This window comes from Pyxicephalus adspersus, chromosome Z, assembly GCF_032062135.1.
Source record: "Pyxicephalus adspersus chromosome Z, UCB_Pads_2.0, whole genome shotgun sequence".
Taxonomy (NCBI): domain Eukaryota; kingdom Metazoa; phylum Chordata; class Amphibia; order Anura; family Pyxicephalidae; genus Pyxicephalus; species Pyxicephalus adspersus.
The window spans coordinates 1311089-1337912 of NC_092871.1; the positions used below are offsets into that span (position 1 = coordinate 1311089).

Here is a 26824-nt window from a genome sequence, read left to right on the forward strand (position 1 = left end):
CAGGACAGGATGAAAAATGAAGAATGCAGAGGGAAAGCTGGAGAATTCCTCAAAATTCTAACTATCAGGAACATTAAAATTTGTGGGCAGCACTTTGCACCACTGGGTCCCAGGTTCAAATCTCAGGAAACTATCTGCATGAAATTTGTGTGTTTTCGTGGGTTTCCTCCGGGTACTCCGGTTTCCTCCCACATTCCAAAAACATGCAGTTAGATTAAATGGCTTCCCCCCCCCCCCCAAAAATGGCCTTAGACTGTATTAATGACAAATGACTATGGTAGGGACATAAGATTAGGAGACCCTTTGAGGGACAGCTAGTGACATGACTATAGACTTTGCAAAGCTCTGTGTAATATGTTCTAATACTACTACTACTAATAATGTCATTCTACAGTATGTTATTAAAGACTAAAGACATGTAAAAAGCAGGGCTGGGCCAAGGTACAGGCAGGAGAGGCTGTCGTTAATAGACAATTAGCAGAAAAAGGGGCTCAAAAAGTGCAAAAGCAGGCAGGAGGAAGGAAGGAGGGAAGAAAAAGTGTGGAGCTCACCTTGATATTCCTCTGGATGTTGTTCATAGTCAGCACAGAAGGTCAAGAATTTCATGAGAGTTCGTTTTTCTATCATAGACAATTGCTTGCTGGAGAAAACATCAGCCCGTGAACAAGGCACCTGTAACCAAAAAAAAAAAAAAATTTAGTTTACAAATCTGCAACTTTAAAAGGGTTGCACCATGTCTTCACAACATAAAAAAGTAAAACTATCACTTAGTAAGGTTGGAGGAATAGCAAATACACCTACAATTTGCAATTACTGAACGTGAAAGATAACGTGATGGTCAGTGACCGCTTCCTCCAACCAACCTCCCAATACAAATGGCAGATGGGGTTCTGTTTGATCAATGTGACAAATTCAGATGAAGAAGGAATGTAAAATCCTGTCTTTTACACACCCCACCAAATCCAGCACAAAAACCACCTACCTGCTCGATCCTGCCATTATGATAGGTGAGAATTCGAGTGACGTTCTTAAACTCGGTGTAGCGGCTGACATTGGATTTGATGAGGAGATCTATTAGCAGCCCTCGGGAATACAGGAACTGAGCAAAGAACACACACGTTAGCAAATGTAAAATACAGCAAATGAAGAGCAAAGCAAACACAGAGAACTGTGACAAGACAATAGAGAACCTCAACCTGGGATCTACCCGAGGCAAGATTCCACTTACCTGGCCAATGATTCAGCACTGAGCTGCTTATCTTGTACCAATAATTGGTCATGTAAGCAAGGTCTGGTCTAAAAGAGATCCCATAACCAGACTTTTCTGCAACTTTTAAAGTTGATGACAGGGTCTCTTTGCATTGACCAGCCAATCAGACAAAAGGGTAAAGGTGTAGGCTGTGCATGCTGGGAGCACACAACTATGCATTCTAGTGCAGGGATAAGATTACAAGTAACATATGAGATAGGGACTATACGTTTGTTCTTAAGGTGAATTTGTATGTAAGTCAGAACAGGTACTATTTTTAACAAATGCAATTAGGACAAATGTTTGTCTGAACATATTATTAGGCAGCATGGTGTCAGTTACTGTATAAAATCCTTTCTGTGAGTTAATCACAAACAAAACAAAAAAAACAAAAAAAAAAACTTTATGAAGCCTAGACATTTATTAACTTCTGGAGCAAGCTGTGCTTTGATATGCAAAAAGAAACAACTGCAGAGTTTGTTCTGGTCATTATAGAGTTACAAGATGCTTAAGATCACCCACAACCTCAGCAGTTTAGCAAAAATTTTGTCTGCAAGTCATGCAAACCGTCCCCTTCAAGTCTCTGTCCTGCACACGGGCTTCACTCTAGGAGTCATCTGTATGTGGGATGTCCTTAACCCGAGGACTACCTGTATACATAGGATGGCCAGAAGCACTGCACAGAGGAATTCAAGAAGGAGCCTAGGGCCTAATGTATTCAGAGGGCCCGGCTCCTATTTTCATTCACCTGCAGTAAACCAGGGGGCAGTGCAAGCTGTGCACCTGCCTGCTTCTTCATGAGGGAGGACTTGTTGGCAGTTTACATCTCATGCAATAAAGACATTGCAGATGGGGCAGCTCCACTGTGCTTACTGCAATTATTGAGGTCAGTTGAGGGCAGCAAGAGAAGGCTCCCCCACCATTTCCTTGTTCATGTTTACAGATTGGATTACCCCCCCTACTAATTAGATAGAGGTGAAAATTTACTATATACCTTCCAAGGAACAGGCTGGAGACAGGGAGGTGACACTGATAACACAGGAAGAAACTGTGTCACCTGGCTGTATAGAGTAACAGGAATATCTCAAAACTGGCTGAACACAACCCTCTAAACAGGTTAAAACAAACATATCTGTATTGTTATTGTGTAGGAATCAATCTGCCTAGACCTAAAAAGTTGTCCACGAAGGTATTATCATTAGAGCAGAGGAGTGGCCTTCACCTGTGCCAGGCAGTCAGGCCACACCCACAATGGAGGCTTTTGTTACAATTTAATTTTCCTGAACTGTGAATACTTTTTAAATTTTAATACCTCATCAAAAACTGACCTTTGAAACCAGATCAATGTTGAATCTCCGTCCTTCTCTCACAATATCTGAGTAGGTAATGCTTTTCCTGGACTCTGTTTGGCACACTTTGGCGGCATTTGGTTCGGCGTCTGTAGTGCTACCACCTTCAGAATTTGGTGCAATGTTGGCACCGGGGATTTGGTCACTTTCACTGGTTGTTTCTTGATGTTCAACACTTTCAGACTGTGGTTCCTGCAGTTCAGGCTGCTCAGGGGCGGGGCTCTCCTGCAGGGGTTGGTCACCATCTGTAGGGTTTGTGTTCAGGAGTTCCGGTTTTATACTGAGTGCACCAATTTCCTCCACAATGTTTGAGTCTTCACTTCTGATGACAAACAATAAAATAGAATAAAACAGTTATTTTCTCAGTGCAGCGTTGTGTTTTGAGTAAATTTTTCTACATTGAGCAATCTTTACTCCTGTTCATCACTCCTCAGTCTTAAATCGCCCAGCTGCATCTCCCAGGGATAAAGTCTGCTTTGCTTTGACCGTTTTACATTGCAGCTTTTAATTTTTACGCTTAGGTTTATTTAATACATTGTCCTTTCAAATAAAGCTAAATTGACATTATTAATATTTTATAACCAAATTCTGATCTAAATTAAATTTTATAATGGAAGTCTTGGTCTCCAAATAAAACATGTTGACAACTTTGCTAAAGAAACCCCCAAAATGTATATACAATTTCAGCACCCTGTCAGACGTCCAATGAAGACCACAAGGGGCCATTTCATTGCACATCGCACAGGCATGGCCCACTGTTGTCACAGTCAGGTAACGTGCCCTGAGCCCGGAGTCAGGTAAACGCCCTGCAGCTATCTTTGTAGTTCATGTAGAAAGTGGCTACAAAGCCGACCTTAAGGCTAAACTTTGACAGAGATTACTTAAAACAGTCTAGTATAAATGGCTCCCAATGCGTTTGGCGGATGAAACCTACTTCTTCATGGGATAGGTAGCAAAAAAAAAAAGCATTCAGTAGTCCTGATAATAATGCAGCTTTTGATTACAGAAAAATATCATGGGCAATTGTTAAGAGTTCAGGATAGACTGCAGTAATGTAAACCTAAGTGGAGTTCTCTGTAATTTCCACAACACCTTGTTAAAGCAAAAAGACACTCACTGAAGAACGAAAAATGCCACCACACGTGTCCCGTATGGCAGTTTAGCTTGACATGGCTCACATGCAGCGCTAGGTTGCAGGTTCGAATCCCGGCCAGGACACGATCCGCATGGAGTTTGCAGGTTCGCCTTGTGTTTGTGTGGGTTTCCTCCGGGTACTCCAGTTTCCTCCCACATCCCAAAAACATGCAGTTGGGTTAATTGGCTTCCGCCCACAAAATTGACCATGTTGGCACAATATAAATACTGTGTAATAATATTAAAAACTACCATCCAGAGCTGTAAGGCCCATTGTGCATAGAACACTGGGAACTCCACTTTAGACTTACATTGCTGCAGTCCATTTAAAACTTTGATCCATTGCTCGTGGTATTTTCTCTGTACAAAAAATGCTGCATCATTATCTGGCCTGCTTTATAACTTTCTCTCGGCTACCTATCCCCTGAAGAATCTGTTTCATCTGTGAAATGCGTCGGGCATGATGTATGCTAACCTATTTTTAGTAACCTCAAAGTCACTACATTTTATCTTTGTCCACGGATTTTATATATTTTATTTTCTGCTGCATTTTATGGAAACGGTTTTGAAAAAAAATTGTAAACCTTTACATGAAATGCCTATGCCAGGACTTCTCTACTCTCTCTTTAAATACTCATGAAGGTTTAGTTTTGTTGTCTTTTTTCAGTATTAGGGATATGGTCTGATTTTTTTTTTTTTTTTACCATCACCTTTAGGGGACACATACCCCTCTTTCTGCAATCCTCTGCACATCAGGAATCAGAAATAGAGGGGTGGGGGAGCACTGTTCATCTTGCACAGCCATTCCAAAATCAGGGTTCCATGAACACCCGGGTTACTCCAAAGGTTGCTAGGGGCTAAGGCTGAACGTCTGTCGATTGACCTCCTATTTGTTGATGTCTGCATAGTTTTTGGGCCAACTCTTAGAAGAGCCCACAGTATGAGGTGTTTTTTTTTTTTTAAGCCGTTTCTAAAAAGTGGTATTCTAATCACCACTGTGGTATGGGGGAGCATTCTTTCCAATTTAAAAGGCTTTTTCCCCCATGGATCCCAAAGACCTGAGGATTATTTCAAGGGTTTAAGGGTAAAAGGGTTGATACAGGCTGACCTAACAAGCTCTACTGCAGCACCTAGTGCTATTTATTTAACACTGTAAACATGCTTGCAGGAGGGTGGAATACAATGGCCACACCTGATTTATTAAAGTACCAGGAGAGGATGGACCTGCAGCAAACTTGGTCCAGGATTGGAAACATTTGACAACTAAATCGCAAATTATTTTTTGGAAATCTATTCTAGGTTTGCTGGATCACTCATTTTCTCCCAGGGTAGCATATCTTATCCATTCCAGGAAAGCTTCAATAAAACCTGGCCACTGTGTCCCTCCTTCCTCTTTCATTATCTTGTGTACAGGCTAAAGGTGTTTTCTTGACCAACTGTGATGCTTAACTGCAGTGGGGTAAACTGAAGAGACCCACCTGCGCTTACAGGTGAGGCAGGGGGTGTGAAGATCTCAAGACAGGGGAAACAAAGAATTAATTGCATTTATGTGTTGAAGCTGCTTGCCTGGAGTTGGGCTTTATTGATTTTCCCACCGACTGTCCACCTTTTGTTATGCACCAGTTTCTGGTCACTTTGTTACTTGTAGTTCCACAGCAGTCGCAGAGCTGCCCAGACCTGGTGCAGACACCTCGCTCTCTTTCTTCGCTCCTGACACGCCTGGTAAATGTGTCCGGCGTGAGTGATTTTTCTGCCTAATCTATCTGTCCTTAGAAACTCAATTACGCTTTTGATTTGCAGGAAGCAGCAGAGACTAATCACGGTGATGAATCACTCAGCCGGGCGACTCGCCCTCTCAGAAAACACCAAGACATTCCTTCTCACTTTCACATCTTTATTACAAGATGATGCACTGTGGCAAGGACCATTAATATTAATTCCTGCTACAAGATATAATTATTAAGGGAGAAAAAAATGAATTTTATGGGAAAATAAAACATTAAAGCTAATTAAGTGAATGTAGAGTGTCAGCTGCAGCCGGCTTCTTCCAGCACTATGTAAATATTTGATTTTATTTAATACAGGGGGATAAGAGCAATATATTCTTCTCTCCAAGGCTGGGCACCGACCCAACCATTCTCCTGGGTGCTGTCTTCTTCCTGCGCTCAGTGCTGGACACAAACCAGCTGCACCTGGAAGATTTAGGGCTGGGGGACCAAAGTGTCTCATCTAAAAATCTTCAAAGGAATTGGATTTTCTTTTGCTGAATTTTGACCTGCTTTGATGCAAAATTATATTCATGAAACTTAGATCTAAAACTAGGTGACCCTGGTTTGCTGCATGTTCAGCGTATAAAACAATTTTCATGTTTTTTCCCATCTCAGTGCTGTTGATCTTCTGCAACTTTTTTCAGATATTAGTTCGCTTATGCTCGTTAGAATGGCTGCACAGCATTGCTCTAGACCAGCTTCCTGGAAGGGGGAACAATGTACCATGCCTGAGCAATGTGTCAGCACAAATGACACACAGGAAGAAAATGGGCAGCACGATGGCTCAGTGGTCAGCACTCCGGCCTTTGCAGGACTGGGTCCCAGGTTCAAATCTCGGCCAGGACATCCATCAGGTACTCTGGTTTCCTCCCACATTCCAAAAACATGCAGTTAGGTTAATTGGCTTCCCCCAAAATTAACCTTGGACTGTATTAAAGACTTATGACTATGGAAGGGACATTAGATTGTGAGCTCCTTTGCAGGTCAGCTAGCAACATGACTATGGATTCTGAAGCCCTGCCTAATATGTTGGCACTATAGAACTTCTGTGTAATAATAAATATTATCACACAGAAACCAATGCGGCAAGAGTTGTTAGTCTGTAATCAGTTTTGCCACAGCAGGTCACCTTTGACAAGTATTATTCAGCTGTCATTTGATCCCTGAACTAGAAGTCAACCATTGTTTACTGATGTGTAGAGGGACACACCGGTGTCATTGGAGGCATCGCTCGCGGCCTTTTCTGTGCTGTATTCTGCTCAGTCAACCAACAACCTGCAAACAACAACAAAACCAAGGACACAAGAAGTTCCAGCTGGGTGACAGAACCTGCACTGGACGGGACAAGTTACAGGACACTGCCTACCCCGACCAAGCTTCCTTCACCCTGCATGCTGATGTTGTACTCACTGGGCTGAATGAAACCCCAGTAAATGCAGATCAAGTTTTTATATATAAGCTAATGCTGTCGGGTAATGACAATTTGGCCTCGATAACACGCTGGCTGCACGACTTTGTGCTGAACACGCTGCTAAGATCGTCGTTCTGCCTCGCCGCACAATCACTTTTCGTGTGTAACAACTGCTGATGTGCATAAGACAGACGGCATTATAAATAGAAAGCAGGTCACATTTTATTGGATGTTATGGATCGTTTTTGATCTGGCATGCTTGCTTGTTTGCTGGGTGGATCAAGCTGAAGTGTGCATATCAAACAACCTTTGACTCACTGACGGAGGAAAAGGGTACTGGTAAATTTTGGAGACATTACCTTCACCTGATACCAATGACACTAATCTTTATAATTCCTGCCTTGCATGCAGTGTGCGACTGAACCAGATTTTAACATCACCTTGGTGCTTTGGATATCTGTTTGCTTTGTTGTTCTGCTATCAAATCCTCTGAAGAAGCGGCTGCTGCCGCAAAACACATTTGGTTGCAGAGAAAACAAATGTGATTGTTATTATATATGTGCACAAATTGCAAGGTAAAACCATGTGTTTTGGTATTGTTTGTATGTTGTATATATTGACATTATGTTTTTATAAGTACATGTTTGAAATAAAATGGAATTTTTTTTTTTTTTTTATATGGGTACTTCAGTAATTTCCCGGTTGGGTCCACTAATGGGAAGTAGGACCAGGGTTCTCCCCAGGCACTTTTAGCTGGGCGCACCACCCGGCACTTTTCAGCATCCACCCGAGTGTTTTTGGGTGGTTACCAAAGAGTTTGGTCACAATACAGGAGCTGCAGCCCACCTAAAATTTCTTCCCACCCAGGTTAAAAAAATTTCTGGGTTGAGCACTGAGGACTAATATTTTCCTCAGACCGTTTTTGGCAGCGATTTTCCTTTTATGTACTACAAGTCGTACCACATAACAAAAAAGCTGAAATAGAAAGTAATCAAGTAAAACAAACCTCATTTTTCATTCAGGGGCTGAATTTTTATTGTTCCCAACACATGGAGGCCAAATTACTTTATAAAAAAAAAAAAAAACTAATCAAGACTGAATGGGAGCACAGAGCCTCCAGGGACGCATTCCTGGGGGGGTCTCTTGACCGCTCCTTCGGGCATAAGCAGATGGGGTATTTTACTACACTGGAGAGGAAAGAGATGCAGATATCACGCATTTTTCCTCTTAACAGCAGGCTACATCACCCAATCTCATGCATGCGCAGTGCGAGGACAGGTGACGTAGCCAGAACAAGGAAGAAGACAGAGGAAGATGTTGGTGTCTGGTGCAGGAGGATTTCAGGGGATGCAGGAACCAATTAAGGACATCTCCAGTCAGAGGGATTGAGGAATCTGCCGTATTTAGGGTAAGTGTGATTTTTAAATTTCTGGTTTAAAGTGGACGTACCAAGAGAACCGAAGAAGAAAGCTGAAGATGGCAGCACCTGGTGCAACAAAGTATTACAGGACGGCGTGGGACCAAATTGAGGAAAGGTCCAGCGCCATCAAGGGATCTGCGGGATGAAAGTTTAGAGTGATTCTATTTTTTTTTTTAGCTTAAGTTCCAGTTTAAATAAAAATTTGGGATCAGACAGGGCTTTATTGCAGAGATGGGCAGGTGATGTTCTTACTGTAATAAGCACCCTTTTGCCCATCGAGTTGTCGAAAAATCCCATGCACAGCTCAGCGCTGCTTGCCGGGACTCTTGGCACATCCGAGCTTCTCCTGTGGTTGCTATGAATGAATTCCTGTGCACCTGTGCAGACGTTACATCATCGCAGCCAATCAAGATGGGCAAATATAGAAAGGAGGAAGAGGAAGAAGATGGAGGTGCCTTGAGACGAACAGGTGAGCATCACCATGTTTAGCCCTGCTTTAAACATCAGATAACAAAGGGACTGCCTTTATCTTTGATTTTAGCACACATTTCTGGTGATATAGTTTCAATAAACTTACCATTTCCATTATTTTTTGTCAAGACCATGTATTGCAGTGATCTCCACAACCCATTTTAGCGGGGCGCACCATCCAGCATTTTTCAGTAACCAACCGGGTGCTTTTGGGTGGTTACTGAAAAGTTGGGTCACAATACGGAGGCCATCACCCACAACACCCATTGTATTGATGATGGGGAAAATCGGACATCAAGCACATCTCAAATATTCTCAATGGGTTTCAGGTCTGTGCCGATCCATGTGTGACAATGTCCCATTCACCCTGACCAACTTTCACAATTTGAACCCGATGAATCACATCTTCTGGGAATATGGCCGTGCCACCAGGGAAGTAATACTATACTCCGTATATTCAGGAAGTCAGCTGACCTCTGAAGTCCGGGGCAACAGAGGCTACCCCAGATCATAACGTATCTGCCATCTACCCTGAATTATACATTGCTTTTATAGAGGGAACGATTAGGCTTTCATTTGGAAGCAATTTTTTACTTTCTTGGCATTGCATTTGAAAACTAAAAATTTTAATGACGCTGTATTCAATTGAGCATGCGAGAATTTGATGCTCTTTATTTTACTATTGGGCTTTAATTTTACTATTGGATTACATTATATATGCAGGTAAAATGGTTTTATATGCAGGTTTTATTTTTGCTATTTCCTTGTAAAAGCCTTCCTTGTGTAGACATTCAGAAACCCCAGGATGTCTGCTGGATGCGGCGGATGTAATGTCAGCAGCCCTTGCAGACAAGCCGTCTAACGCCACTTTATAGTCGGGGGGGGGGGGGGGTGTTATATTTGAATTGGACAAACTGGAACAGCACCAACAATTTGATCTTACTATAGGAGGAGGAGAGAGCTATGCCATGGCAGGAGAGATAGGGGGTTGTGCTTGGGAATGGACAACAAGCCATGTGTGCTTTACATATCTAAGAAAAATTTTTTAGAAGAAAATGCCAAGATAATTTTTATTTACTGTCCCATGTGTTCAGGTGATACAGGAGGTAAAAACTAGGGTTGGTTTCACGACAGCCTGGGGTCAAATGGGATTGAATAATGCTGCTTTTCAGGACTGGAGGAGATTTTAATAATCACATATTTCTAATTGCCAATTAGTTTTACTTTTGGAAGTTTTGTTGCTTTATTCCTCTTGAATCAGTTAATAAATCCAGTATATTGGGAAACAGAGGGCATTGGTCTGAGGTCAGGTAGTTGAGAAGAGCAGTGCTAATATTAGGACTTTTGGAACATGTCAACCCTTATATATATCACCTTTTATAGGCTTGTATTCATAATAACAATTTAATATTTGAATTTTTACATGACCGGTGCTCTTTAATCTAAAGCTCTGAGTTGATCTATATAAGTCACAGCCCGTCCTGCTCGCTGGGTGATATACAACTTTTATACACAATATTCTTATTTCTGTCATGGTGCTGCCCTCGCCAGACGCCCGCTGCACTACTTTTATTCCAGCGGTTGCTAAAATGACACATTACACAATGTAAGAGATTGATGGTTTACATAAAACAACCAAACCGGCGTTTGTTTGAGAAGTGCCAGCTTGTTCCCTGGTAGTGCTTGCGCCGCCTAGTTTATGCGGAAGGGTCATAATATTTACGAGCAAATTTCCTCAAGGACTGGCTGGCCGCGATGGCGGAGGAGAATATTACCGAGTATAAACAACACCTGTTACCGCCGGCCGATGTTTGAATGCGCCAATAAATACCGAGGCTTCGTAACTGGAATTTCACTTTGTGGTGGTGGCCGTCAGAGTAAAAACAGACTTGTGGGTGTTATAGAAAGTGTCAGCGATGAACTCTGTGTGAGAGTGAGCGACAAAAATATTACTGAAGGATGAGTGCAATATTTCAATATGTTAGCTGTAGGAGGCCATAGACAAAGCTATGTATGAAAAGGTGAACTCCAGCCTTCTCTTCCATCTTGCACAGTCGTAACGTCTCCTCCTGTATAGAAATGTCCTGATCTGCTTTCACTGCATGGTGTGAGCGTCTCACAGTGTACATTAGAAGCTGCTGTAAGCACAGCTCACTTTTTGTCTGGAGGACATCCAGCGTTATCCTGCCCCTCCTACTCACCCTGACTGTTCCTGGCTTTTACCCCTTTCTGTATTTTTAGTCATGGAGGATCAGTATCACGTTGGCAATATCTATGGTGGTCTGCATGCAAATACAGCCTGCCTAGCAACACTCGGTAGATGGACATTTGATATATTTATTTTTCATACCTTCTTCCCAAGAGCCAACCCACTGCATCAGGACTAAAGGCTTTTGACCGAAGCAGCTATGTGCAGCACCCTGGGAAGTCACACTATCCACCTGTCATTCCAAAGGTCTGTGGGTGCAAAGACTTCCTACAGCCAACAAGGCTATAAATCCGTTTACATGCAACAAATGGCATTACAAATACAGTTACTACCATGTAAAAAAAAACCTTAATGTAATGCAGAGAGCAGAGCTGTGGAAGGGACCCAGAAGCTCCACCCACTACAGGTTACCTGCAGAAAACTACAGGAAGGGGTGGAGACAATAAATAATAAAATAATTTATTTTAGCTTGCCCCATTCCTCAAATGAAAAAAATGCCAGGTTGAAGAAGAAATCATAGAAAGTTATACTCCCTTCACATTTGATTTCCACTGTTCTTGTCCAGGTGAGTCTGACATCATTGGACCTTTATCCAGGATAATGGGAAGTCCCAGAGAATGGAGAAAACTTGTGCTGTATTCGTGATCCTTAAATTTTCCTGAATCCCCAGAAGAAATCTTAAACATCCTCAGGAAATGGAAAGTAGCTGGGTGTAAGGGAGGATTTCTTTTATTTTATTACTGGGCAATTACCCTAACCTGGAATTTTGTTTTTTTTGTGATTTGGAAAGGATTCTGTTAAAGATTCAGCCTGGCTCGCCTTTCAAGATTTTATGTTTGAAGAGTCTGAGAAAAGCGCCCCCTAGAGGACAAAGTTTGTCTGAGGGTGGAATGTTCGGGGTCTGTAGAAACCATAGACCACTTTTTGCTCCAGTGTCACTTTAACACAGAGGTCTATAAAAGGGTGGGGAGAACACTAGGTACCCCTCTCGTCTATCACATGAGTTATGCGGAGTCGGTATATGGAGCATTCCAGACTCACTGGGGTTATGATTCTGACACTTTTTCTAGTTATCGTAGTAGTCCGGTATTACACTTGGAATGCACAGTGCCAGGTTTCCCTATGGGGAAATGTCCTCCCTGACAAGGTGGTAATGAGTGATATTCTATACGCGGTGGAGAAAATTAGGGGTCTTGAGAAGAGCCGAATACCACAGGGCACCTAAATGAGGGTGTGGAGGAACATCAGAGGCCCCATTCGTGAACCGCCAATCTCTGGGTGAGCGGCTTTACTTTCATATTTCTTGATCACTCCGATTGATTTTGGATGGCAGGATTTTTGTAAAAGGGCTACATGCATAGGGTGATGGGAATGCTTCCTGACCTTCAGGAATAATGTAGGTGAGGGGAGATTGTGATATTATTCAGCAAAAGTTTGGCCATTGAAGATGCTGATATATTCCAGTCTGGCTTATTTGTCCTGCACAGCAAATGCCCACCGATATTATGTTCTAACACTTCAGGGGTGGGCAGGAGTACACTAGGCCCGCCCTAATGGCTCCGCACACCACCAGGACACCCCCGAAGTGCAATCCCTCTCCCCTTATGCATTGCGGAGGAAAGGGATTTCCCTTCAGGGAGCCTTCCCTATTTACCGCGCCAGCGGAATATTAACGTCGGTCGTAGTATAAAGGGGAGCAACAGCAAGGAGGCGGCTCCGGGAGTTACTAATGCCGCCTGGCAGATTCGCCTGGCAACCCGCGGCTCCAGATCTGCGAGTTGTCGGTCGGCATTGGGCCGGATTGGCCAGGGGGCGTTAGGCCGGAACAAACTACCGGCTAGGCCGTATCTGGCCTAAAGGCCGGAGTTTGCTGACCCCTGTTCTAACAGACGGTAAAAGATTTTACAGCTCTGTACGATCTGGTCACAAAGTAAACTCTACTTACTTTGAAAAAGAGAAAGTTTCAATGTTACGGATGGTCCTATCCCTCTGATTCAGCGGAATGATTCCTTCATTTTCCAGAATCTGTTCTTTATTCGTCACGGGCTCGTCAGTGGTGGCTTCCCTCTGCTGATCAGAAGAAAGATTCTGTAAACTGGCAATCTAAGCAAAATCTTTCAATCCTTTAAGCTAGCAATCTATTCAATGTTTGCAGTGATAATGTGACATTTACCTTGTACTCATCAATCCACGACTGTAAACCTGAAAATGTGAAACTGGCCCAGTTCCCACCATAATAATTCCTCCTGTAAGGTAAAAGAAAAAAAAAGTTAAAAGGATCTATAAAAGAAAAAAGTGCTTTGCAATTAATCCCTAACTGTCGGAGAGAGTTAAGTATGGCCATGATTTGTAACTGAAGAGAAATATTAAAAAGAGAGACAAAGAATTCACTTACAATACATCACTCCTCAGCGCAGATTAATGGTTATGTATCTTGGCCTGACTCGCTATAGGTGGATCCTCTATTATAGAACATATATTCAGACATCAAGGTGAAGGCGGACTATATAGTGGTGGTGAAGGAGAAGTTTGTTTGACAAAAGTACAGAAAACCGCTCCATCTATTGCTCTAGAAGTCTTTGGGGTCCCTTAGTGAAAGGTCGATAATTTGCCCTTTATGTGAAATATCAGTTCTGACAGTTCGCTGTTTTTAAAGATCCTCTGAGCCACTTTTCTACTCAATGTCATCCGGAAAAATCTATTTTGTGGACTAGCTTTACCAATATATTCAAGATTTCTTTTCATTGTTTTCCTTCATTGAAAATTTTATAAAAGATTATTAATTTGTTGCAAGTTTAGAAACATATTCGGTTCGAACACGGTCACTGAACAAAAATCTCTAGGATGTCTGAAGGCTTATATTCAATTTTCTGATCTATTGCCAATTCACGGCCACACTGGGCGCTTCCATCAATGATCAACAACACAAAACTCTGGTTACAAGAATTGTGGTCACGGTAAACCTGGCACAGGCCACTAATAAATCCAAGAAGAACTTTGGGACCCAAAACCCTAAAGGCTGCAGACATCAGGTACACAAAAAATGAGCCACATAAGATACTTACCGACTTAGGAATGCGAGGGGCCTTCAAAAAGTTTTTTTTTGGTTTGTTTTTTAAGTTGTTTTTTTAGAAGCAACATATAATATATGATCACACTATATAAGTGGTCCATATAGAGAACTCTCTTCCCCATTATTCACTGTAAGATCATTACAAAGCACAAGGGGGTGCTCTTTGCGCCTGGAGGAAAAGAAGTTTAAGCTCCGGATAAGGACGGGATTCTTCACAGTAAGGTCTGTGAAAATGTGGAATCGGCTCCCTCTGGAAGTAGTTTTAGCAAGTTCTATAGATTGCTTTAAGAAAAACCTGGATGATTTCTAGAAGCACAGAATATAACTGGGGATTAAATATTTAAAGTAAAGATAACAGACTGCTGATCCAGGGAACATCCAATTGTCTCATGGGATAAAAAAGAAATTTTTCCCCTACTGAAGCAAATTGTATCAGGGGTTTATAAGGGTTTGTTGCCTTCCTTTAGATTTTTTTTTTAAACTGGGATATGTTTATTTCGCTAGTGGATTAATGTCTTTTTTTTATCCTGATTTACTATGTAACTCTATTTAATCGGAATGGTCAGAAAAATCACTTTCCTTTACTTCCAGAGAACCCCCGGTAATCTCCACACGTGGCCCTACAGTCAGTCCTGCACTGTCCTGCAATCCTTTACTGTGCCAGTGGCTGCCATCTTCTTCTTTTTTCTTCCTCCTCTGTTACTCGATTTCGCATTGCACAGGCACGAATTCGGGTGATGTAGTCGGTTATAAATGGCTATACTCACTGTGCATGTGTAAGAGAGCATACCCACAACTGCACTGCTGATTTCACATCATCATCACATGGAAATTATCTTCCCCCTTAACGCTTTAATGAGCGGTTCGAAGCGGTGGAATTCTGATAGCGGTAAACCCGGACTATAGGCTGGTTGTTCGATAACCTCCTGTTAATTGTCAGGGTTTCCAACGTGTTGGTTTGGGCAATTGCCAATAACACAATTCCCTTTATATGCTTTTATATGCAGCCATCTTCATCACAACGTGACAACTCCCCGGCCTATTTTAGCTGGGTGACCAACCCGGCACTTTTCAGTAACTACCCGGCTGTTTGTGGGAGGTTATTGAAGAGCTGGGTCACAATACTGCAGAGTTGTTACTGAAAAGAGCCGGGTAGTGTGCCCAGCTAAATGGGGCCAGGGAGAATACTGTTTTGGGACCAGCATCCACCTACAGCTTCTTTCCACCTGGGTAAAAATTTCTGGGTTGAACACTGACACCACCACCCCTCCTTTCACCCTCACCGTTTCCAATGAAAAAAAAAGAAGGTCTGAAAACTTTAAGACCCTATGTATTAATGAGTTGAATATCTTGAATGCTATGCCCAATATTACCAATAAACTAGGTTGTAAGTTCATCAAGACTCAAGTGTTTTTCTTCCATTTCCAAAAATATCGAATTGGACCCTATGAGTGAGACCAAAGGCCTCACGGTAGGAGTTGTGCACTTGCTGCATGTTGGTTTGTTACAACTTTCCACAACTAGTTGAACAATTGATATCCCTGATATGAGGCGATTGTTGCAGCGACAACTGCTCTTTTTCATTTAATGTTGCTGACGGACAAGAAAACAAACAGCCCCAGGATTGTAAAATATTTTATGATGAATCCAACAGGGAAGAAGGAACACAGAAAGAAGGAAATCATGAAAACTACAAGCTGGGCAGGAACAAAAAAGGCAAATATTGCCAATGAGTCCACCAGATGCCACCCATAACACAGAAAAAAAAGCAGCTTCCCTGATAAATACTATTTCCTGGCATTATTTTACCTTGATGCAAATAACTTGGAGAGCTTTATTTGAACAAGAAAGAAAGAAAGGCTTGGCCTGTTCCCATCATCCGGGAAATTCGTCCCCCTCTGTCGGCCCTGAGAACTGGAATTATCAGCTCACACTTATGACAAGTCACAGACAATAAGAGCAACGGAGTAAAAGAAATTTCACAGAGCAAACGAACAAATTACTGTGGGAACCAGATTCATTTCAAACAATAAAGAAAAGGTCACAAACAACTTTCCGCCTGCGAGTTTACTGTCCTCTCCAACTTGGGCCCGAACGCCGATCTCAGCGTTTTGAATTGCAAATTACTTTTCTAAATCACTCAGTGTCTATCCTTGAAATTCCACATGTCAACATCTCATTAATATCAGCAACCAATGTGGAAATTTTTTTTTTTCCCAAAAAGCGGCAAAGACTATGCTTATTGAGACGGATAGCTGGCACACACAGACGGGTCTCCTTCAATTACAATTTGGCAGAAGCTAACTTTAGGTTCAAATCAGCGAGCAGGAATTTATGACAAGCCTGCAATCAAAGGGCCCTGTTCTGAATGAGATTAGCTGCTGCTTTTTGGCGAGGATGGGAGGGCTAGGTATAAATCAACAAAAGGTGCAACTCAGTGCTTTTTAATGGAGCCGGCCTGTGGCGTTAGTTATCGGCAGTCAGTGGCACATTTAGCAATGCGCATTTCCAATTAAAAGGATGATAATTTGAGGAGATTCAAAGTAGCAGATCAGGGGATAGTTACAGTAATCGCAAACCAATAAAACCTCAAGGAAAATTTAACACTGCCTAGGCCTCACTGGGTATTATAAAACATAAGGTGGTTGCCTTAGGGCCAGCAGGTTATGGGGTCCGATTTCCAGGTCCTTAGGCTACATACACACATCAGATTATTCTTGTGCCATAATCACCTCAGGGCTGACATTGTATGAGCGTCTGGTGTGTGTACAGCGCTCGTTGTTCCAATGACGAAAGTGAAGGGGAGGGAGCGCAGTGCAGTGCTGCTCCGTAGTTCTTCACCTCCCCTTCCAATAGAGTAGAATGGTGCTGTATGCACAACACTTGTTCATGCATTGTGCAGTCTTTTGTCATTGGAAAGGTTTGTGAAAAATCCTTTCCAACAACAATTATTACACATGTGTACCCAAGCTTACGCTTACATTAAAAAAAATAACAATCCTGACACCAATAGTCTTCGTAAAAAGGGGGAAAGCTTTCCACTGACCCCATATGAAAATCTTTGCAATGACCACCATTGTAATGTTGGTCTGTCTTTCACTGGCCACCAACCTCGGAGGGTCATTCACCTACACCCTAATAATATATGGCAGCTTTTCTCAAGCTTTTCAACCCCTGAAATAATGCTTAAGTTTTCGGGAACCCTACTTGCTCCAGCGTTCGGAGCTTCCAGCCACAGAACAAAGCAATACGAGTGCTTAGACCTTTCAGTGCCAATCTACAGACCAAACGGGCTGGTTGGATATTCCTACCCAACACAAGACTTCCAGGCTATGGTAAATGTTGCACAGTGGCTCAGTGGTTAGCACTCTTGCCTTTGCAGTGCTGGGACCCAGGTAGGAATCTCGGCCAGGACACTATCTGCATGAAGTTTGCAGGTTCTTCCCGTGTTTGCATGGGTTTCCTCCGGGTACTCCAGTTTCCTTCCACATTCCAAAAACACGCAAATAGATTAATTGGCTTCCCCCCAAAATTGACCTTAGACCAGAGGTAGGCAAACTCCGGCCTTTAGGCAAGATACGGCCTAGCCAGTATTCCAGTGCAGCCCAACGACCCCCTAGTTATTTATTGTTGGATCCGGCCTAATTAAGTTGTCCCGATATCATGGAGTTCCTGCACAGTAACCCCAATTACCATGCCTAAAGAACAGAAGCAACGCGCAGCTACCAGTCTCTGGAAGGTTGACCTCGAACGCCGTGTCTTCAACAACGAATGGGCTGATAAATTATTCTTCGTCCAACGCGGCAACAAAGCCTTGTGTTTAGTGAGCAACGACACCCACAGCACTTCAAGCGGTTGAATCTCAAGGGGCATTTCAATGCCAAGCACGGAGCCTTCATCAGTCTTGGTTTGGATCCACCTCCTATTTTTGAGGAAATTGCTATAAATTCAAGCACTCCTAATCATAGATGTGAATTTTCTGTATGTACTGTCTCCCATTTAAAATTAGAAGAGCAAAGCCAGCAATAAGAAGGAATCTTTAAGACGCTAATCTTTGCTCCCACACTAAGGATCAAACCTAAATGGAGACATGTTTTGATATGTGAAAGTCATCTCTCACAATATTCCTAACATATGTGAAGCTGAAGATCATCCCACCTAACTATCACAGATTTCATACTCCATTCTTATTTGTTGGAACCTAGTCCTGAAAAGCCATTATATTGTATGGTCCCAGCTTACACCTGAGGAAGCCGTTTAGCGAAATGCGTTGGGCTTAAGCCCAATTTATGGAAATCATTCTTGAGAATCATCCATGTTCATGTATTTAATTGATCGGAAACCTCTACTTAGTAATAAAACCTTTTAGCCCCATGATATGAATGTTGGTTAAGGTCAATTGGCTAATGTCACATGTTTACCTAACACATTTTGTTAGAATGTTATTTCTTTTCGAGGAGATCTATACTTAGAAGTAGGACCCTTAAAATCCCATAAAAAATGGGGACCACTTAAACCAATTGTATTTCCCAGTTTTGTTATTTTGCATTATATCACAATACAGTATTGTCTTGTGCCACAATAAAAAAAAAACCCAATCTCTTCTTTCTAATTTTTAATGGTAGTCCACTTAGGGGCGGGCACTATATAGCCAAAGACTAAACCGAGACATCTTAGCACCAAACTCTATACCGTTCTTATGTAGTGTCTCCTTTTGTATTGTCCCCTGAGGAAGCACTACAAGGGCGAAACGCGTCAGCACTGAAACTTTTATCTCCTTGATGCAAACTTAAGAACTCACAAAAACACCAAATTTATAGTAGGAACCTCTTGTTTGGAAGAGCATCATGGATCTTTGTAATTGCTTGTATTAAACAAATATATTTATTTTAGCTTTGTAAATTCACCTAGAACTAACTGGACAGGAGAGATCTTTCTGCCAACGCGGGAGATCCCTTGAAATAACACCAAGATCTTATGGGACCCCTGACAATAATAATATTATTATTAAACAGGATTGATAAAGCACCAACATATTACGCAGCACTGTACAATAAATAGGGGTTACAAATGACAGACAGAGACAGTAACACAGGAGGAGGACAGGACCCTGCCCCCAAAAGCTTACAATCTAGGAGGTGGGGGAAGTATCACACAATAGGGGGGGGATATGGAATGGTAGGAAGTAGTGAGGGTTTAGGAGACAGAAGAAGACGGGTAGGTGAGGGGGAAGCGTTGGGTTTTGAGGGCTCTTTTAAATTTTTTTTTTTTCCTAATTTTCACTTTCTATAAAATAGTTATCTACCCCTTAACATAAAGTAAAAATTTTGATAAGTCAGCTTTAAGAATTACTAAACAGAAATTGAATTGCAATCAATATTTTTTAATCCTTTTCCTGACTACCTAGGAAAAGGTCCTGCAATGACATTTGTAAGGTATGCCAGGCAGATGAAGGGTTAGCAAGACAGTGTACCTGTTGTGCCAAGGTATAAACCCCTCCTAATGGGCACAGCAGGTGTGCAGACCAGGAAACTCTGTGTAGGCATGATGGGAACTCCTCATAAAGGGATCAGCAGGGGTACAGTCCCAGGAACCCAGCACTGAGATAGTAGGAAAACGTGCAAAATGAAGGAAGACTTACGAATCAAGATGGAGGACCCGCTGTCCTATTCTAGAGCAAGCGGCCGCTACAATGGACTCTGGCAGACCTGTGTTAAAAACAAAAAAAGGGATTATTATTATTCATTTTTAAGTATTCACTAAACATCTATTTATATAAAAAAAAAACCTTCTATACAAAAAAAAAAAAACAAACACCTCCTGTTGGTTTGGAAGCAATTTTTGGCGTAATACCTTGTTCCTGTGTATTTTGCATGATCAGAGATTAGGCCTCGCTGGCTGCGGGTATTTGGATAACGATGATTATTTCCCGAGGCCATTGTTAGCTAATTGCTCCATGCAGATGACATTATCAGTGTCTATGGTGGAGCTGTGTTGGCTCTACAGATTTATTTCTATGTGAACAGATTTTCCATCACACCAATGAAAACACTAGATATCATCGTTTGAACAATCCTTTGTTTTCAATACTGAAAAGAGTTCAAAGGACGCAGGAAGTGACATGTACAGTAGAAAGTGTATCAAATATACACCGCACACACAATAGATTACGAACAATAGTCGCCCAATCAAATCAGCTGGGATGGTTGTTCCTTTCCAGCAAAGTTCCTGGAGCTGACTTTGGACAGCCATGGGGGAACAGAAAAGCGTCTTCACCTAACTGTTAGCATAACCCTTTGCAGCATTCTCCCCAACCGCTTTTAGCTGGGTGCACCACCCGGCACTTTTCAGTAACCACCCGTTGTTTGGGTAGTTACTGAAAAGTTTGGTCACAACAGGGGCCACAACCCACCTACAGCTTCTTCCCAGCCAACATAAAAAAATTCTGAGGAGCATAATGCACTGTAATAAAGCTGAAAAGTGTCTAAAGTGCAAGAGTTGGCTTTTTTTTTACCTTTTTTAGCTGATGGGAAAGAGGAGCATCTGCTTGGATTGTGCCAAAAGTCAGTGCTCAATCCAGACATTTTTTAAGTTGGGTGGAAGCTACTGAGTTGTGACCCAACTCTTCCGTAACCACCCAAAATCAGCCGGGTGGTTGCTGAAAAGTGCCGGGTGGTGAACCCAGCTAAAAGGGGCCCGGGAGAAAACTGCAAGTGTTGTGAAAACCACAAGAGGTGGACAGAGTCTTCAGATCTGCATGCTGCATATAGTACAATCACCCCTTTATTTAAGTGAAACTCTTCCTCTTTATGCATTTAGCTGCTTGCTTGACATCAAAGAATAGGGATGCAGTGCATAATAATTTGGGTGTTAATTATATTATTCATCAATTTGTTAGGCCTGCTTTTTATACAGAACGTGTACTGTGTGTATGTGACAGGTACTCTAGCCCTGCACTAACACAACATAAACATAACTAAATTTTGGAAGCATGGCCATGCCTCTTCATGCCATAAATAACGTCTCCGGATGACAGGCTACTGATGACCTGGCACCGTTTGAAAGCTTTCTGCCGACATCCTGCAAACCCGTAAATCACTCTCTACTACACGGAACAGCTCAAAATGGATCCCGGCGTTCCACCTTGGAGGCTGCTTTGTGCGTTATTTATAACCGCGGGACGTCACAAGGAAAATTGCAGAGAAGCAGAATATTTACAGCAACGGCATTTATCAAAGAAGATTTCCGAGGGAAAAAGAAATTAAATACAATTAAAGGCACGTTGATCAGGGAAATAAAAATAAAGCATCAAATAATAATGTGATTTATTAATAATTTATATGGATTACTGAAATGATTGTTAGGTTCAAAATTATTAAAAAACATGGAGTTTCCAATGTCAAACGACCACACCCCCCAATGCTGCCTCTGGGTAGTACCTGCTGCAATGGTTTCGGGACCAACGCAAAACGTATCAAACATACAACAAGGAAACCAACCATTGATAGAGGTTACCAGAATCTATATTCTCTATGTTGGCTTCCATTTCACCTGAGAATCAAACCCAACTCTTGTGCTTTGCCTTCAAATCCCTCCACAGCTCCTCACCCACCTACCTACTCAGGTAGGTACACAAATCCCTCCACAGCTCCTCCCCCACCTACCTACCTGATACACAAATCCCTCCACAGCTCCTCCCCCACCTACCTACCTGATACACAAATCCCTCCACAGCTCCTGTTCCACTTACCTTTCTGAACTGATAGAAAAACTATCCTCCTTTAATTACCTACTAATGACTTCCTCACTCATTACCTCATCACACTCACGACTTTTCTAGAGCTGCCCCGACTCTCTGGAATGGTCTCCTGATCCTATTCGGCTTGCTCCTACTTTCTGCTCATTTATAGAGCCCTCAAAACCCAACGCTTCCCTCTCACCTACCCGTCTTCCTCTGTCTCCTAAACCCTCACTACTTCTCACCATTCCATATCCCCCTCCTATTGTGTGATACTTCCCCCACCTCCTAGATTGTAAGCTCTTCTGGGCAGGGTCCTCTCCTCCTCCTGTGTCACTGTCTGTATCTGTCTGTCATTTACAACCCCTAATGTACAGCTCTGCGTAATATGTTGGCGCTATATAAATACTGTTTAATAATTCCCCTTCTTCTAACCCCATGGGAAAAGACATTTTTATTATTAATATTATATTTAAACAGGATTTATATAGCACCAACATATTACGTAGCGCTGTACATTAAATAGGGGATGAAAATGACAGACAGATACAGACAGTGACACAGGAGGAGGGGAGGACCCTGCCCCGAAGAGCTTACAATCTAAGCTATAACCTTGGCCATGAAGCCAACTATTACAGTTTGGGAAATAGGGTTCTAGAATTTTTTAGGTGGGGATAAAAGGGCAAGAGCTTCCCTTTAAAGGGACCCTGTCATTTTGCTCACTGAGCCTTCTGCTACATATTTGAGGTGCTTGAATTGTTTTGGAGCAGTGAACGGGACATAGTGATCCCCAGAACCTCCAGATGCAGTGTGTGGTTCTCCAGAATCCAGTCAGCCTCAGATCTGCAATCCAGAACCTAGAATGATCGATGCTCCAGTCCCCGGTCTGTGATTTGATGAGGTAAACAAACTTTTGGAAAGTTCCCTTCCTTTTTTTAATCCTTTAAATGGCTGGTTGGCTCGGCACATTTATTCTGATCATGGGAAAAAAGAAATCAATGTTTAAAAATGGACAATCGGCAAATGAAAAATCCTGCAGCTGAAATGAAGATAAGTCTGAACCGAGGAGACAGAAGCCATAAACAGCCTATTGACAAGCATGGAGCAGGAATACATCTTCCTTTATGAGGACGCTGAAGCGGCCGGCTCCCTAATGCGCTATTACAAATTATTAATGGACGCTTCCCTCCTGGACAGGACGACGGAACGCTGGCCCCGATTGTATTTTTCAGACATTTTTCACAGATAAGAATTGTGCTGGCCGATATAAATGATTTTGCTTCAGATTCCAGGACGGGTGAGCCTGTAATGACAGCGGCCTACAGCAGAAGGTGGTTTGGTGTAAAATTAAAGAGAACCTGTCAGCAGCCGGTAAAGATTGAATCTACATGTTCAGTCTGCAGGATATATAACCGTGCAGGCTTCATGGTTCATGTTTGACCCCATAGCTGATCTTCAGACTCCCCATATCTAAACCCCCCCAACTTTCACTTATAGCATAAAAATATAGAATAAATACTCCTTTTTACCAACTTTCCGCAGTCACACAATGCTGCAAGCCACCTCTCTTTTGTTTACTGAAGGAAGGAATAGTTTTGTCATCACATGGAGACTATAGGGGACCGGCTGGTGGGGCCACATCAGCAGTGTCCCCCACCTGTATATGGCACAAGCAAGGGACCTGGACATCGGATTTAAATGGGAAAAGCTTTAGGATTTTTTACTTCAAGGGTTTGTATTATTTTCCCAGTAATGAGCTTTACAGGTTATCTAAAGATGAAGCAATGTTTAAAAAAAAAACCTCTTGGTGGTTGTTACTGGAACAGTGGAAACGTTCCCTCTATTCCTGTCCTATGACAACTCAAGGTTTCTAGAATTTCCCCAGAAGGTAGAGAGACAATTACAGACACCTGCAGGGGTTCAAAACCTTCTGCATTCAGCTCACCCAAAGTCTGAAATTCTTTACAACACCTTGATCTTCCCAGCTCCTTAGTGTGCAAAGCAATATCAAATAGCAGTACCAGCAGGGGAATGGAGCAGGAAGGAGAATATAGGTGGGTTGGGGGCTACATGGGCCAAACTTGTGTACGCCCGACCATCACACTAAGCTTGTTGGATATTCCATTCCAACATCCTCTACTCTCCTGAGAAAGCTTTCAAAAGACATTTAAGGGTGTCTGTGAGGATTTATCCCTATTGGTGAGGTCAGGTACTGATGGTGGGGATTTGCCCCTATTGCTGAGGTCAGGTTCTGATGGTGGGGATTTGCCCCATTGGTGAGGTCAGGTACTGATGGTGGGGATTTGCCCCCATTGGTGAGGTCAGGTACTGATGGTGGGGATTTGCCTCCATTAGTAAGGTCTGGTACTGATGGTGGGAATTCAGCCCCTATTGGTGAGGTCAGGTACTGATGGTGGGGATTTTCCCCTATTGCCGAGGTCAGGTACTGATGGTGGGCATTTGCCCCTATTACTGAGGTCAGGTACTGATGGCGGGGACTCCCACCTATTGGTGAAGTCAGGTACTGATGGTGGGGATTTGCCCCCTATTGGTGAGGTCAGGTACTGATGGTAGGGATTTGCCCCCTATTGGTGAGGTCAGGTACTGATTGCGGGGAAGCCCACCTATTGGTGAGGTAAGGTACTGATGGTGGGGATTTGCCCCGATCGGTGAGATCAGGTACTGATGGCAGGGATGTGCCTCCTACTGGTGAGGTCAAGTACTGATCGCGAGAATTCACCCTGTAGTGGTGAGGTCGGGTTTTGATGGTGGGGATTTGCCCCCATTGCAGTTCACCCCAAAGTTGTTCAGTAGGGTTGAGGTCAGTACTCACTCCAGTTCCTCCACACCAAACTGGTGACCCCATGTCTTTATGGAGTTGGCTATGTACCCTGGGGTCATGGGGAGGCAGAAAAGGGTCCTCACAACTGTTTTCATAAGCCTTTGCAGTGATCCCCCTGGCCGTTTTTAGCTGGGCACACCACCTGCACTTTTCATTAGCCACTTGGCTGTTTTTGATGGTCACAATTGGGTCACAATAAAGACAGCACCACCCACCTACAGCTTCTTCTCACCCAGCCTAAAAAATTCTGCCTTTGTGCCCAGTCCCTGTGTGATAACTTCTCAGCCCCAATTACCCAACATACATTTGTACAGGAGACTTATAGCACATGTAGCAGGGATTTCCTCTGCAGGTTCCCTTCCCCGTATCACTATCTCTGCTTTAATAAAAACATAACATTTATTCCAGGATGAATGAGTTTGAGAATAAGTAGCGCCCCACTCTGGTTTATCGTTTTACCGAGGGCTCTGTTAGAGAGATTTTCCCCAACTTTCTGTCCTGGTGACAACGGTTTCAATAAAATCACAGATAGGATGCCACACAGCAGTCACTGTACTGACAATATGGAAAAATGATACAAAAAAAATGGGAGAATAACGGAGGAAAGACGGCAGAGAACAGAACACCCCCAGTCCTATACAGACCGGAGGGGTCCTAACAAACAAGTGACAAGTATAGACTGGGGGGGGGGGGGGGGGGTATTGTTTATTAAATCATATATTATCCAATAAATAAATGGAGATAAAGGCAGAGTACATCACCACACTGCCAAGACACGTATAGACTGGTGTGAAGGGGCATGAATATACAAGTGACATGTACAGACTGGGGTGTATTGTTATATAAATGCAGATAATATGCAATAGATGGAGATAAAGGCAGAGATCATCACCGCACTGCTAGGACACAGAGCACATCTATATATATAAGTGGCACATACAGAGCAGGAAATATATAAGTGGCACATACAGAGCAGGAAGGGGGGTATTGTTATATAAATGTATATAATATCTGGAGATAAAGACTGAAAACATATAAATTCAAAACAATAACAGTCAGCAAATAGTAAAATATTCATGGTATTCTTCTATTATTATAATAATTATTAGAAGAACTAATATTAGTTTTTTTTATCACTAAGGGACAAATATAAATGTCCGATCACAATACAGAATTATAATAACTGTAAATAATGTATTTATGTTATTATTGATATTTTAGGTAGATAGAATGGAATAATAAAGCCAGAAATGAGAGGACGCGTCTCTTGTCATCTATACAGCACATCACATATAGAAATAATAATCATATTCAAAGAAATAATTGTAATAATATTATGGGGGTGATATCCTGTGACTTCTGTTACTCCAATGGGATATATATATTGAATGGTTATTGTATTATTATCCTATGTAGCAATTATAGTAATATAATTTCATTATTAGTCATTGTTATATTATTATTATTAATTTTCCTCTGGGTGCCCCTCCAGCCCTCCCCCTGCTATATTATTACTCCATATAGCTCCTATGTAATAATAACAATGGTATAAATATTACTACCCTGATTATTGTTTGCAGCAGTTACACATATATTGGGGATATTATTATATTGTTTATAATATTATTATTATTGTGTACTATTCTGCTTCCTATGGGTGTATAACTGTAACCCTCCCAGTCTCTGCCCTTTCTGGAGTATTATTGCCCCAGCTGTCTGCCCCCCTGTCCTGCACCACCCACCCCCACATGTGAAGCAGCCCCGGTAATTGCCCCTCAGCCACCAACCTGTGCCCAGGATGACTACATCAAACTCAGCAGGCAAGTCCGCCGCCATCTTGACAGCTGGCTTTTGTCATGTGACTAGTACGGGCGGATGCGCAGCTGTCTGGTGGGTGGCTATGCCGGCGGCCATCTTTAGTGAGGGAAGGGCTGCCAAGCCTTGTGGACACGTGACTGAAATGTCTGGAAGAGAGCGGAGGGCTGCTATGGCCGGGTTATTTTGTAATTCCGGCTTTATCGGGCTCCAAACATGATGCAAGTGGGCCAAAAAACAGGTCTGCAGCAGTGTTGTTACAGCTTCTGTTATGTTGTTTCTGATGTCAAGCTGCGTTATAATAAACCAAAAAAACCTTTTTATAATTTAATTTATTTAAGATA

At 42.5% G+C, this 26824-nt stretch overlaps 1 protein-coding gene and 1 long non-coding RNA gene across 3 annotated transcripts in view; one reads left to right on the forward strand and one right to left on the reverse strand.

Annotated features, from left to right (window-relative positions):
- The window catches only part of CHM (CHM Rab escort protein), a 62337-nt gene extending 35771 nt beyond the window's left edge, over positions 1-26566 (reverse strand). The window contains exons 1-7 of one of the 2 annotated variants that reach the window (XM_072429865.1): positions 26453-26566; positions 19727-19793; positions 13186-13258; positions 12958-13079; positions 2578-2920; positions 983-1099; positions 552-672 (exon numbers count right to left, since the gene is read on the reverse strand). In XM_072429865.1, coding sequence (XP_072285966.1) covers positions 552-672; positions 983-1099; positions 2578-2920; positions 12958-13079; positions 13186-13258; positions 19727-19793; positions 26453-26501 — 892 coding nt within the window. In that variant the 5' untranslated portion in view covers positions 26502-26566. Of the gene's footprint in view, positions 1-551; positions 673-982; positions 1100-2577; positions 2921-12957; positions 13083-13185; positions 13259-19726; positions 19794-26452 lie in introns of both variants that reach the window. The other variant, XM_072429864.1, reaches the window with a different exon arrangement.
- A 26-nt stretch (positions 26567-26592) lies between these two features.
- The window catches only part of LOC140343267 (uncharacterized), a 9935-nt gene continuing 9703 nt past the window's right edge, over positions 26593-26824 (forward strand). The window contains exon 1 of the long non-coding RNA XR_011923289.1: positions 26593-26721. This is a non-coding gene — a long non-coding RNA (uncharacterized lncRNA). The remainder of the gene's footprint in view (positions 26722-26824) is intronic.